At 32.2% G+C, this 16,206-nt stretch overlaps 1 protein-coding gene across 7 annotated transcripts in view; it reads left to right on the top strand.

Moving 5' to 3' along the window:
- Kuz (zinc-dependent metalloprotease kuz) overlaps positions 1-2,805 on the top strand; it is a 128,643-nt gene extending 125,838 nt beyond the window's left edge. For 6 of the 7 annotated variants that reach the window (XM_074238599.1, XM_074238598.1, XM_074238600.1 and 3 more), the window contains 2 exons: positions 208-328; positions 442-2,805. In XM_074238599.1, the coding sequence (XP_074094700.1) occupies positions 208-328; positions 442-449 (129 nt within the window). In that variant the 3' untranslated portion in view covers positions 450-2,805. The remainder of the gene's footprint in view (positions 1-207; positions 329-441) is intronic. The other variant, XR_012478722.1, reaches the window with a different exon arrangement.
- The last annotated feature ends 13,401 nt before the right edge of the window (positions 2,806-16,206 follow it).

Genomic DNA, 16,206 nt, shown 5'->3' with positions numbered 1-16,206 from the left:
TAATTGTCGGTCCATTATATACAGCGTAACTTTAATAGGATACATACACGTGGCCTTATCTATGAATATTACATAATTCATTCTAATAGAAAAATTTGTTAAATATAACTAGCCTCTATTAGATTATAACGTTTATTTTTGAAACTAGTTTATAGAGTGACTTTTCAGTTGTTATTCTTATAAAAAATTTTTTTTTTTTTTTTTCAGCGATATCCCCACAACAATGCCGCTTCAAGGCATATTTCAAGTTCAAACTCAGCTCGAAATAATGCTCGTGTATCTACTCACAATAATAATGAAGATCGAGGAGCGCAATATTATCCTAAAGGTATGACCACAATAAGAATCGGAATATAATTGACTAAGCTATTCTAAACTACTACTTTATATCATTTTCTGATCGATATTATTATTAACGAATGATCAATTTTTTGTTTTCAGGCTCTTAGATAAAAAGTTATATATATAAGACCAAAGAAAGGCAAGAGAAGCACATTATCATATATCCATTCTGTGTTTCAATGAAGAATTTTACAGAACAAATGTACATGGTTTTAAGTTTTTTGTATCTATTTAATTGTTATAAATATATAAAAAAATTAAACAACATTATTAATTCCTGTGTAAAAATTTAGGAATCGGTCGATCCTAAAGGCCGTCCCTGAAACCCCCTTACTTCTGAGCACAAATCTCGAAAATATATTCTGTATAAATTTTTAAGCTCGTGGAGTTTAAAAATATATATTTATAAATGGTGTAATGGGTGTCGATATTCATCGTGCAAATGGTCTCAATAATTAATTAAACAAATAAAATTAATAAGTAAATAAATAAATAAAGTGAACGTTAATTACAGGGCGCCACCCAGATTTTTATCACGGTTTTTGGAACCGGAGAAGCAATGAGAGATTTCCTCCAGGGTAGTGAGTGGAGGAATAGGCTGTTAAGTTAAAAATAATTAGTTAAAAAAAATTGATCAACATTGATTAACGGTAAAAACAATATCGCGACTTATTAACAATAAAACAAATCTTCACTCTGTAACAGGGTAAAATTACCCTTAATCGATAAATCACCGAATATCGATAATTATTCGACATAGCACTGGCGCGTCTCGATCTTCGGGCCTAAAGGGAGAATAGGAGGGGGTGAGTTTGGGTTAAAATAGGTGAGCCGTGCAGCGGAACAGGGAGAAGTAGTGTGATCGCCAGACTGAGTGCCACGGAAATCAAAAAGGACCGTTCCCGAGAGTATTGACGAGACGAAGGAAGCCAACTACAACTAGGACTTCATCCTCAACGAGTGAGTTAGATCATCGTTTTGTTCGTCAAGGTGTCAATTATTGCTCTGTGAGAAGGAAGTGGACCGCGGTTTATCCAATGCCCAGTTACTTCTCCTAATTATTTATCAATTGGATCGTTAATCGACGAAAATTTAATTCAATAAATAAATCATAGAACATTTGCTAGTTTTTGGATTGAGTGATTTTCATGGGGGTTTATACCCGGAGATCGCTCGATCGACCTTGCGGGGGAAGTTTTAATATCTAAAAGTTTTCAATCAATTAACTAACATCTAAGAAAATTCATTAAATTAATTTTTCAATAATTAACTGAGTAAAATTGATTGATTTTTGTCATTGAGAAAAATAGACAAATTTTTATTCGTGGAATTTTCGTCAAGCGTCAGTTGTGTGTCGCATAAATTCCAATACCCAAGGTCAAGCAAAGACTTGACTAGCGAATGTTCTAGCAATTGAATTTGACTATTTCGACTCGTGTCGAATTTTTATAATTTATAAGACGAGTAGAACGCTAGTGATAATGTTTTATATTAAGAATTAATTATGAAGAATTCTATATTGAGAATTAATTATCGAGGATAATATAGAGTGGAAAATTATTAAGAATATTATATTAGGAATTATTTATTGAGAATATTATATTATAAAACTATTCCGTCAAGTGTGAATTTAATAATTTTGGGATTAAGTCCGTGAATTAATTAAATTAATTTTACTCTAATTTGATAATTATCGGCATGGACATTAAGTCCTAGGAATTAGTTAATTGAGTAAAAAATTGTCACAGTAAAAACTTAGTCAGAATTAATTAATTAAATTTGTGTTAATAATTTTGAAGTGATGTAAAAATTTATATTGTGATTAATTTATTTAGTTATCAAAAGTTAATTCAAGGCATTAAGACCTTTTGTTCTAAATAAGTATTGTTATATTCTTAAGACCATGACAATAAGTTACTGAAGAATTTTAATCCATCTAAAATTTTAACGGAATTAAAATTAACAATTGGAATTGAGAATTGGTTGTAAATTGAATATTGGTTGTCGTTTTATTAATTTACTAAATATTGAATAATTTAATTTAAATATTTTATCAAAAATTTAATTACCTTTGATTTATTAAAATTTATAAAGTAGAAATCAATTAAGCGAAGTGTGGGTTATGTGTGTGAACAATTGAACGGGTTATGCGTGATAGAGAGTGTTAATAGTGTTGTTCGGTAGTCCTGTGGACTTAATTTTAAGTTGTAAAGTGTGTAAAGTTAGTTAGTTTTGGTCGTCCGGTGGACGTTAAATTTTAAGTTTAGTTCTAAGACAGGTGTGGGAGACCGTTTGTTCGAAAAAGCCCGTCTAGTCATCGTATCGTCATTGGAAGGTTCGTTTGTAAATATCGTTTATTTCGCAGTTGTTCTCCGCTTCGTTAGATTATAAGTGTGTGAGTGAGCGCTTAAATTTGTTAAGTTTGTTAAATTTTTATTGTTAATAAATATCGATATATTGTTAGTTAAGATTTTATTATTCAACAGCACCTTCCTCCCCTCTCTCTACCCTAAGATAAGTTTTCTCAGCTCTGGACCGGTTCCAGGAACCGTGATTAATAATCCTGGTGGCGCCCTGATAATTTTTATTGTTTTTAGTTTTGTTTAATTATTTATAAAATTGATTAGGGGCTAACCTGAGCAGGTAAAACTGTTACATTGGCGCCCAACTTCTTAAAAACCCCATAGAGAGAGAATGGAAGTTGTTGAGTAATAGAATTTTAATTAATTAATTAGAAACATATTATTCAATCATTGGAAAAAAAATTTTTTTTTTTATTACTCGAAAAATTTTTAACTTAGAAAATTGCGTTTAGTGAGCGTCGAAAAATTTTCTTTCTTCTAATTTTCCTTGAAATTCAAATTTTAGCATTAATTTAATTCTTATTTAAAATTTTGAAAAAAAAAAAAATTATTATCATTCAGCTAAACCCAGTAGCTTGTGGTAGTTTTTTTTCTACAAGTCACAGCTATTTTGGGTATCAAAGAAAATCATCATAGTAGTCAAACCCGGTAGTCGAATTAAGTCGAAATATTTTTCTTTCAATCAGGATTAAAATACTTATCGATTTTGACTACCTCGGGTAAATTTACTTTTCATTTTTGAGGAATTTACTTGAGAAAATTCGACAATTGCTTTTGAAAAGAATTTTAATCCTATTCAATTTAAAATTAGCAAAAATTCTTTTCTTTCATAGAGAATTATAATAAAACATTTGTTACGTCCCCACCTGCATTCGCAGATGTCTCTGATAGCGAATACGCGCGCTAATTTAAACTCTAACAATTGTACAATAATTTCATAAATATTCATTTTTTCATAAATATAATGTTAAATAATAAGTAAAGAATTCCAAACGTTAAACATTAAATACTAAGAAAATGATAAGTAAAACTCAGCCAACACCTGAATAAACAGATTATTTTTAAGTTCACATTAACATTTTCTTTCGAAGAATGTTAATGGAAAAACTAGAATGATTCAACAAGCAGTAGAACAAATAAGCTTAAGCTTAAGTTGTTTTTAAGTTACCATTAACATTCCAACAAGGAACGTTTAATGATAACACAAATGTATAATAAAATGTAAAGGGAAACTAGAGTACAGTACGCGGCAACATCAGAAAGTTTCACGAAAAGAATGTCCTAAGTCAACAACAAACAATTACGTGGACTAGACTCTGGAGTGGCATCAGCCGATGAGCCAGCTCACCCTGATGACGCAGGAAGCATGAACTCCAAAGTCTAGAACATTCTATATTTTCGAGAACCTGATAAGCAACCCTACTCCTACAAGGGCGCGTCCCTTGGGGAGTCTATAAAAGCGAGTTGCATCGGGAACTCGGGGCCTTTTTCATAATATCATTAAGCTACTAAGTACTGCTCTAGAAACCGATAAACATTACACTGTACGACGGTTTCCCTCCTGATAATTAAATTGTATCGCATTACTAATTAAATAAATCGGCGACTATTAATTTCAAATTAAATCAGTTTATTTCGGAGGAAACTCGAGTCCACCTACTGACGACACTGGAGGTCGTCTCATCCTAATTCTCCAGACCCCTTTATATTATTTAGGGCCGGTTATTCTCAAACCGCGCGGTTACGAGGACGTAACAACTAAATTAATATAATAAATTGGTGGCAGCGACGGATTCGAACACACTCCGAAGAGGACTGGCGCAAAATTTTTTTTTGTGTGTATAAAATTTAACATCGATCTTCATCTCCGAAAGTATTAATTCACCATCAACTCAAAAATCAAAATTTCTTTTCTGGGAACAATCAAAAAAAAAAAAATATACAAATCTTATACAAGAAAAAAATCAACGAGAATAAATATATAGAGTGATACAGTTAGTGAAAAGTTAAAAATAAAAAATCAGTGAGAAGTTTTTGAAAAATTTATATAATCTATAATTTTCTTTTGCTTAATTATAAATAAAGTATATCAAAACAAATTAAAAATAAAATTAAATTAATAATAACAACGAATAAAATAAAAGATTATTCAACAAACAATAAGCAAAAAGAAAAATAAAAACCATCAAATTGTAAAACAAGTGAATCATCACCAAGAATCTACTTAAAAACTTCAAGCAGAAGCAACTACAGCCAAGCAGTGACGACCTAGGACAACAACGATAAGAGCCAAGCAGCCCAAATCCAACATCACTTGAGAGGCAGCTCACGAATCCGAAAAAGGACAACCCAAGCATTTAAATATAATTAACGACATAAGAATATACAACGAAGTAGTAAGTCAATTATTAATCCGAATTTGTTTGTTTCTCGTCAAAAATTGCAATTTTTTTCCCTTGTCTGCCCACGCAGTATAAATTTTTTTTCTCTTTTCAAAAAAAAAAAAAAAAAAAAAAATTTTTTTTTTCTTTTCTTTTCCCTTTTTGACTTGTTTTAAATAAATCAAAATGACTTTAGATAACGATAACGAAATGGAAACCACTATATTAGAAAGTAAAGGAAAAATAGCAGCTTTAGAAAAAGCTATAGAAGAACTGTTAGATGAAAGAAAGAGAATGAAAAGCGACTTCGAAAAACGTTGCGACAATGTAATATTAGACAGACTTAATCAATTTAAAGCTGAATTAAATTCACGACAAAGTACATCAACACATATTAGTAACAATAATAACGGTATAAATTATAATAAATTCGATCTTTTCATAAAAACTATTCCTGAATTTGACGGACACACGATCCCAGTACAATCATTTACAGAAATATGTAAAGAAGCGAAGAACTTTATAACAGACGTAGAAGAAAAAGTACTAGTACGATTATTAATATCAAAATGTAAAAACGGACCAATAGTCAGACTATTAAACGCTAATATAAAAACAATAAACGACTTAATTTCAACATTAACACTAAATTACGGACAGAGTAAACCTATCTCAGTTTTACTAAACGAACTAACACAATTTAAACAAAGAAAAGACGAGAGAGTTATAGATTTTCATAGTAGAATAGATGAACATTTAAGAAAAACAATCCTAGAAATTGAAAATTCAAAATGTAAAAACTCGAATGAGAAAACGATAATAGCGACAGAGACAGCAATTCAAACATTTTTATCAGGACTATTCCCGCAAATAGCATTATATTTAGGACAGGTAGAATATAACGACCTTCAGTCAGCCGCTACCGCTGCTCGTGAAGCAGAAAGAAAATTACAATCGATGAGCAATATTAACTCTATGTTTCAAACCTTTAATGACACAAATTGTCATGCTATTCAAAGTACTCCTAATACAGACGTAACACACAAAAACGACGACAAAATTAAACTTAAAGATAACATTATTAATACAAACAAATATTGTTCAAATTGCAAAAGAAACAATCATAATACAGAGGATTGCAGATTTTTAAAGTTTAGAAATTACGGAAACTATGATAGCAATAACAGAAATAATCGTAATATGACAAGTAATAATTACAATAATAATAATAATAACAATAAAAACTACAATCGTTATAATAACAATTACACCAATAGTACAAACAATATTTACACTAGGAATAATAATAATCCGATCAGTGGTAATACGAATATCAATAATAACGGACCCCAAATACAATGTGCGTACTGCAGAAAGATTGGACACGTAGAAAAAATTTGTAGAAAGAAAATTTACGATTATGGTAGACAAGCAGGTTTAAATGTCGCACAAACAGTTCAGGGAAACGGACAAATGTTTCCCCTTCCAGGCTCTTCAAGGGGAAACACCTCAACGCAACAGAGCCAAACCCAAAATTAAATACCAGAATACCCACAAAAACATACTTCGTAGGTGCAATGTCACCAGATTATAAGCCTACCTCAATAATGATAAAATCTAAAAATATAATTTCTAGTTACGGGAAAATTCTATTAGACACGGGATGTAATTTAAACCTAATAAAATACGGGGAAGTCAAACATAAAGATCTAATTGAAGAATCATATTGCTATAATTTAAACGGAGTATCAGAAGCAATTACTCTAGGTAAAATAAAAATACAAATTTTTAATACAGAAACAGACTTTCACGTAATACCCGACGACTTCCCCCTAGATTATTCAGGTATATTAGGAATGGAATTCTTACGCGAATACGGCGGAATAATAAACCTAGTAGAAAATACGGTTACGTTTACGAAGTTAAATAATTTATAAATTTCATTGACAGAAGGAGAATATTTTGTTTTAAAAGCTCGTACTAAAACAGCAATGTTCGTTCGGATAGATAGTAATCTCAAAGAGGGATACGTGCCTCGTCTAGATATGCGAAACGGTATATTTGCCGGAGAAGCATTAGTGAGTAATAGAAATGGGATAGCTTATTTGTATGCAATAAATACTCTTAGTGAAGATGTCAAAGTAAAGGTGCCAACAATCTCCTTGTACCCATTTGGAACAAGCGAAGAAGATAGCACTTACTTATCGCAAGATGAAACGGTTCAACAAAGCGATAGCACTATGGCCAGGGAAAATCGCGTTGATAAAGTTATTAGTCTCTTGCGTTTAGAACATCTGAATGAAGAAGAGCGCGAAGAAATAGTTTCAATTGTTGAAAAATACGCAGACCTCTTCAACATTCCGGGAGAAAATTTGCAGGCAACCACAGTGGCTGATCACATAATACCCACGAAAGATGACATCCCAGTAAATACTAGACAATATAGACACCCACCCGCGCATAGAGATGAAATCGAAAGACAAATAACAGAACTTCTTTCAATGGATATTATAGACCCATCAACTTCACCGTATAATTCACCTCTTTTCATAGTTCCAAAGAAAAAGGATTCAAAAGGAAACGTAAAATACCGTCTAGTTATAGATTATCGAAAAGTAAATGATAAGACGATTGGGGATGCATACCCATTACCGCTCATAAACGATATACTCGACCAACTAGGAGGAGCTATGTACTTTTCTACTTTTGACCTGAAATCGGGTTTTTATCAAATAAAAGTTAACAATAGGGACAAGCATAAAACGGCATTTACGACCCCGCGAGGACACTATCAATTCAATAGGATGCCTTTCGGACTCAAAAATGCACCTGCTACCTTTCAAAGACTAATGGATTTAGTACTTAGAGGTTTACAAGGTGTAGATCTATTCGTCTACCTGGACGATATAGTAATCTATGCGCGTTCGCTCGAAGAACATAGAAGTAAATTCGAAAAGTTAGCCGAACGTTTACGTAAAGCGAATCTAAGTTTCCAGCCCGATAAATGCGAATTTTTAGGAAAAGAAGTGTTATATCTAGGACATCTTATTTCTGCCGATGGAGTGAAACCAGACCCAGAAAAGATAAGAGCAATCAAAGATTATAAAACTCCTACAAATACCACTCAAGTAAGAGAATTTCTCGGACTTGCGGGTTACTATCGACGTTTCATAAAAGATTTTGCAAAAATAGCGAAACCATTATCAGACCTAACAAGTAAAAACGCGAAATTTGTCTGGACACAAGAACATCAAGAAATCTTTGAAAATTTACGTGATAAACTATGCACGGCTCCAATATTACAGTATCCGGATTTTTCAAAACCTTTTATTTTAACGACCGACGCATCAAACTACGCAGTAGGAGCAATTCTTTCCCAGGGTAAAATAGGTGAAGATAAAATAATAGCAGCAGCCTCTCGCGTCCTAAATAAACATGAGAAAAATTACTCAACTACAGAAAAAGAAATGGTTGCAGCATTATTCGGGATGAAAACCTTTAGACCTTATCTTTACGGTAGAGAATTCACACTCATTACGGATCATAGACCATTAGTATGGGTAAATTCAATGAACGACCCGACCTCACGCGTAATGAGATGGAGAGAACGTCTAAAAGAATTCGACTATATAGTACAATACAAGGCAGGAAGAATAAACACAAACGCCGATGCTTTATCTAGAAATCCAGTAGAAAATAAACGGGAAGCATACCCAATAAAATTTAAATGGCGTCCCACAGGGAAACCAGGAATCGCAAGACTCAGAACGTCTGACCCATCTGGCCCCGAACCAGTACTAACAAAAAAATCAAAAATAATAAGTTCGGAAGAAAACGAACCCGAGAACTTACAAATAAACAAAAATAAAAATAATAATTCGAAAAACAGAAAAATTGATATATTCGGAAGAAAACGAACCTGAATATACAAATAAAAAAATAAATAAAAATATTACCACCCCAGTGCACAAGGGTAGTAACAAAAACATAAAAATATTACGCGACGAAATTATTCATGCGGTAAAATTAGATAATTCAGTAGAAAAACAATCAATGAATAAATCATCTCAATTACCTGAAGGATATACTCAGGTAATGTCAAAACCTACAAGGGGACAACGAATATACAAAATAATTAGCAGTTCCACAGACGAGCAGCTAGACCAAGTGAATGACCCTTGGAAGATCGAAGATAAGAATAGGACTAACTACCCTATGAAACTACGGTCAGCAACAAGGCGAGAAAAGGAAGGAAGAAGCAACAAAGAAGATAGGCAATATATCCCTTATAAGAAAAATAAAAATAATAATAAAAACAAATATAAAAATAAAAATAACAAATTAAAAATAACCGATAAAAATAAAATAAGTATAATTCAAGAAACCGATGAAAATATCGCGGATCAAAATAAATCCAGCTTAGATAATAGCGGAAAAATTATAGAACAAAACTTAAACAAGAGCAAAAATAGTATAAGAAATTTAGAAATATCTCAAGAAGAATTAGAAATAACAAACTCAAGTAATAAAACACAGTCAGAAATCATAAATAGTAATAAATTTGAAGATAATAGGAGCGATAAATTTAGCATGTTAGTTAACGCGAGCAAATTATCCGATTATTCCGATAAATCATATTCATCATCAAACAGTGATCCTAGAGGAGAAAAATTAAGAAAGAAACTAATCAAAAATAATACAAATAACTTATCATATGATTCTAACACAACAGACTTCGGTTTATCCTACCTCAAAGAACCAACAGAGACTATCCCATCGGATCAAAATCCACTACCCCAAACCTCTCCTAATAAAATTAATGAAGAAATCCCAGACCCACAAAACCCGACCCAAAATAATACAGGAACACAGACTCCTCAAATAAAATTTAAAAATACAAGATCTAAAAACAGATTTTTACCCTTACAATACAAAAGAACACGACAATACGCAGACTTTACACCATCACCCATCTCGCGTACTCATAAAAAAATAAATAAAAGCATAAATAAAAAAATTTTCAAAATAATTGACAGTTCGGACGACGAATCAAATACGGATGAATCAGAAATTATTAATTCCAAAATATATTCAAATAATTCAGATAATATTAGCACAGATTCCCCATAGAAACAATTCCCATCATGACAACAAATCGCGAAAATGATAAGGGAGGAGCAGTACCATGGTCCTCAGAAGACAGTGGAGACAGACCCCAATACATTACCGTAGAAGCAGTAATCGAAAACAATAACAATCAAAACGATATTTCAAATTCAGCACAACCTCATACAACAACTACACCAAACGAAAACTCTCAAACATTACACACACAGCACACATACAAAGACGTAAACAAAAATAATATACAGACACAGGTAGAAGAAAACCCTCTACCCTTACGCAGGTCACAAAGAACAAGAAAACCAAAAACATGCTCTTGTGAAACGAACACGGACTCACACGTACACACACACAAACACATACTTCACCAAATCAGAAAACTAATTAACAAAAATCAAATAAAACACAATAAAATTACAAAGAAAAACCAAAACATAAAACTACCAGACATAATGATTACTTTAGAATCTCTAAAGGATTCAAATAATTACGATAAAACAAAAGAAACAAAAATTAATAAGAGATTGTCATCAATACCCGAACACATGGATCGCGTTAATAAAATAATAAAAGTACTTAAACAAAGCAAACAAAACAAAAACATAAGAAAATCAACACAATCAAGAAAACAGAAAAACTCACACACGCACATACAACCAGACCCCATCATCCTTAACGATTTAGACTCAAGTAACAAAATATTAAAAACAACAAGTAAAAGTCAACAAGAAGACAAAACACAGACACCAATACTCATACAAAACACACAAAGCCGACATACAGTTACACAATCAGAAACAGAAAATCCCTGTCAACCCATTCCAAATACGCCAATCACAGACTCAGACGTTAATAAAATAATAATAGATAACACTCAACAAAATATTAGCCAAAGAACATATAACTCAACTATATTAGAGTCAGACGAATTCAGACAACCTTCCCTAAACCTTTCCAACATAAATCCAACAGGAATTACAGACTCAAATAGCGAAAATTCATTAGAAAACAGTAATAGAACAAGAAATAGGATTAAAAACAAAAAGAAAAACAAATCAACAAGTAAAATAAATAGTTTATCAATAAATAACGATTCCACTGACAACGAAGAACAAATAAACAATAACGAACAGACAAAATCTCAAAACAAAAAGAAATCACAGACAAACAACACAAACAGAATCCCAAGAAACGATAATAATTTAAATAACGACAAAAGAAACGACTCAGATAGCTCTACAGCATCCGAAAACTCAACAATATCAAACGACATTAGTAACGAAAATATCTTCGAAACAAAAGACAATCTACTAATGCAGAAAAACAGTTATCTATGCTTCATTAACGCAAATAGCACCGTATTTAGTGAAATAGGGAGAAAATTAATTAGAGTAGGTCATTTAAATAAATTAAATCCAAATATTAAACACGATATCGGAGACATAATAAAAATGGGTTCTTCAAGAAGAAAAGTTATAGCTTTAGTAACACAAAATCATGATAAAGAAAAACCATTAGAATCAAATTATTTAAAAGCGTTCAAAAACTTGAAGTCATTTCTTATAGATAATAATATCAAAACAATTAGTGTATCACAAGGACTCAGTAACTTAAGCGAAGTAGTTTGGTCAAAAATTAAAAGTATCATTACAAAAATTTTCGCAGGAACAGAAATAAAATTTACTATTTGCAGAGAATTAATCATAATACCCCCCATAGAAGAAAGACATAGAATAATGTTAGAAAACCATGAACCTCCTATGTCAGGACACAAAGGTGTGACAAAAACATACAAGAAAATAAGACAAAGATATTTTTGGGACAATATAAAAGTACAGGTAGAAGATTTTGTTCGAAAATGTATTAGTTGCCAGAAAAAGAAACTAGTTAGAATAAAAACTAAACAACCGATGGTCATTACCGACACATCAGCTCAAGTTTGGGATAAATTAGCTCTAGATATAGTAGTCCCCAACAAAATTTCAGCTAATGGTTACTCTTACATCTTAACCATGCAAGACGATCTATCAAAATTTTATTTTGCGATACCATTGATAACAATGACCGCGAAAGATATCACAGAAGCTTTAGTTGAACATTTTATATGTAAATTCGGTTGTCCAAAAGTCATATTAACAGATCAAGGTCAAGCGTTTATAGGAAAAATAATGACTTGCTTAGCAAAAACGTTTAAAATTAGACAAATAAAAACCACAGCGTTTAGACCACAGTCAAACGGCGCTCTTGAGCGTAGTCACCAAGTCTTGACTGACTACATAAAACATTATACTAGCAGAAACGATTGGGATAAGTGGTTACCCCAAGCTACATTAGCATATAACACTAGCGTACACGAAGGTACAAAATTTACACCTTACCAACTAGTTTTCGGTAAAGAAGCCCGATTACCCTCAGAATTTTCTTACCTTGACGAAATACCGACCTACGCAGACTATATCAAAACTCACGCGACCAGACTTTTAGAAACTCAAAAGATAGCCAGAGAAAACCTAGAAAAAGCTAAACAGAAATCAAAAATTCGATATGATAAAAATATACATCCAGTAAAATTTAAAATAGGTCAGAACATATATTTAGTTAAGAACCAAAAGACGGGAAAATTTGACGACAATTATTTAGGTCCTTATAAAATTACCGAAATATTTCCAGATAAAAATGACATTGAAATAGAAATAAAACAGGGAAAAAGAAAAATAGTCCATTGTGACAGAGCAAAAATTGCACATTAATAAAGAACCGAAACAAAGAGTGAAACCACGCGCAGAAATCACCCTCTCTTCTACGTCCAAACATTTGAATCCTTGCCCCCACTTTCCCCAAATGAATCATTTTTCTGAGAAAATAAATTTTCAAGAAAAATAAAAGTATATAATTACACATATATATTAAATAAATTTTTTTTACAAAATTATATAGATTAAACAAAAATAACTATAAAATAAAAAGAAGGACATCTAAAACAAAAAAAAAAAAATATGACGAGAAACAAATTTTTTTTGGAAAAATAATGACATACTTTTCTTACAGGAAATATAAAATAAAAATATTAAATTTTTAATAATGTTTAGATATAAGAATGAACCACAACATCGAATATATAGAAATACAAAAAAAAAAAAAAAGATAAATAAATGAACATTTAAGCTTCACAGCGATAGCAAGGAATTACCGATTCAAACAACAATAATTAAATAAATAACCATAGATTTTATTGTTCAAAAAGTACATAAATTTTTTTTAGCCAAGAAAGATGATAATAATAATAATAATAAATTAATGAATTATAAATAATAATATAATACATAATAAATTGTAAACTAAATTTTTTTTTCTTTTCAAATGACAGTTGAGTAAAATACAAACTTAAAAGATAATAGAGATAACGCAAACGTACATGTATTTTCTTCCAAAAATAAGAAGATTATTGTCATTAAGGTTTTAAAGAACTTTAAAAGAAAAAGATAAACATAAACTTAAACGTAATATATAAGTAAAAACAAATAAAAGAGGATCATTGTCATTAAGGTTTCAGAAGAACTTAAAAATAAAGATAATAGCCCTATGGCAGGTAAAGCAGTTATCGCAGAACCGTCGGAGTATTTCTTAACTCACAAGGGACGCGAGCCTACTGAGAGGGAGAAATCTCCTAAAATTTTTTTTTAATATAATTTAACGCGCGAAAAACATATTTTTTTTCTCATAAGCATAAATTGAGATCAATGCCACCTAAACAACAAACGGGACGTTTGTCTGGAGGGAGGGACGTGTTACGTCCCCACCTGCATTCGCAGATGTCTCTGATAGCGAATACGCGCGCTAATTTAAACTCTAACAATTGTACAATAATTTCATAAATATTCATTTTTTCATAAATATAATGTTAAATAATAAGTAAAGAATTCCAAACGTTAAACATTAAATACTAAGAAAATGATAAGTAAAACTCAGCCAACACCTGAATAAACAGATTATTTTTAAGTTCACATTAACATTTTCTTTCGAAGAATGTTAATGGAAAAACTAGAATGATTCAACAAGCAGTAGAACAAATAAGCTTAAGCTTAAGTTGTTTTTAAGTTACCATTAACATTCCAACAAGGAACGTTTAATGATAACACAAATGTATAATAAAATGTAAAGGGAAACTAGAGTACAGTACGCGGCAACATCAGAAAGTTTCACGAAAAGAATGTCCTAAGTCAACAACAAACAATTACGTGGACTAGACTCTGGAGTGGCATCAGCCGATGAGCCAGCTCACCCTGATGACGCAGGAAGCATGAACTCCAAAGTCTAGAACATTCTATATTTTCGAGAACCTGATAAGCAACCCTACTCCTACAAGGGCGCGTCCCTTGGGGAGTCTATAAAAGCGAGTTGCATCGGGAACTCGGGGCCTTTTTCATAATATCATTAAGCTACTAAGTACTGCTCTAGAAACCGATAAACATTACACTGTACGACGGTTTCCCTCCTGATAATTAAATTGTATCGCATTACTAATTAAATAAATCGGCGACTATTAATTTCAAATTAAATCAGTTTATTTCGGAGGAAACTCGAGTCCACCTACTGACGACACTGGAGGTCGTCTCATCCTAATTCTCCAGACCCCTTTATATTATTTAGGGCCGGTTCTTCTCAAACCGCGCGGTTACGAGGACGTAACACATTAATTGACAAAATTTATAAAATACTTTTTTCTTTTGAACAAATTCTTTTGGTTTTTGAAATTTATTTCAATGTAAAATTTTTCTTTTATTGTCTCTAAATTAAAATTTGACAATTGTATTACAACATCGTAAAGTACTTTTCAAAAGAAATTTTGACATATAATCCTCAAAAGAATTTTTATCCTATTTAAATAAAATTTAACAATAGTTTCTTTTCCTTCATAGAGGGAATAATTAGTTATATCTTATTTGGAAAAATTATAAAATCTTTGTCTCTTGAACAAATTCCTTTAGGAATTTATCGCATTATAATTTTTTTTCTTCATCAAATATTTTATATTATTTATTCTAAAATTAAAATCTTCAATATTAGATATTTGAATTATAAGTTATTGTCGTGTTTCAACGGTAAGATTTTTCAGATTCGAGAAGTAATTTTTTTTTTTTTTTTTTAAATAATAAACACAATGTTACGTCAAGGTGGACCGAGAACCAGGTCTCAAGGACTCGAAGAGCCAGAAGTTGAGGCTTGACGACTTTCCTTCGGTAGAGGCCGGGGTAGAACATCACCGATTATTACTAATAGACCAGGATCCAACGTTGATCAGAGACCCTTGGGGGAGTCAGCTCAAGTACCCGGGTCAGGCGTCATGCCTGCGCCCATGGGTGAGTCGACTCATTTAAACCCGGGTTATAGACAACATGGATCCGCGGGAGTAATATCTTCGGTCCAAAACAACCAACGTATATCAATAGGCGAGACGCCAGGTACGAGTGGGACTGCGTTGTTCCCTGGAAATCAAAACATGGCCAGAATCAGCGATGTAATTGGAGGGAATACGATTACACCAGCTCCAGCAGGTTCGTCAAACTCTTCATTACATTTCGGAGAGGTTGCTGATACCATGAACGGAATAATAGACGACATGGACCGTGAGTTCTCCTGGTTACAACATAGACTCCGAGGTGATCCTGCAACCATTCAAGCACCTCGAACACGACTTCAAGGAGTCGAAGAAGCCATAAGAGAGCGTGAGGCACGGGAACAGGCATTAAGAGACCAGTTAAGACAAGAACAACTTCAACGGGAACGTCTCGAACGCCTGCATCAACAACAAGAGCAGGAAATTCGTCAACTTCGTGAACGTGAACGACTGGCTCGTGAGATTTACACAGGAACAGCGCATCTGGGAGTAAATTCGAGTTCTCCTTTATACCAACAGATAAATAATCAAGAGACTCGACCAATCGGCTTGACTTCTCGCTCATTGATCAACACAGTAAACCGACAGGATTATCAAA

Source organism: Cotesia typhae, unplaced genomic scaffold, assembly GCF_013202065.1.
Source record: "Cotesia typhae breed Kobodo isofemale line unplaced genomic scaffold, CoteBio_Ctyphae contig_22, whole genome shotgun sequence".
NCBI lineage: Eukaryota > Metazoa > Arthropoda > Insecta > Hymenoptera > Braconidae > Cotesia > Cotesia typhae.
The sequence above is the reverse complement of the archived record's forward strand: the minus strand, read 5'-3'. Positions and strand labels throughout refer to the sequence as shown.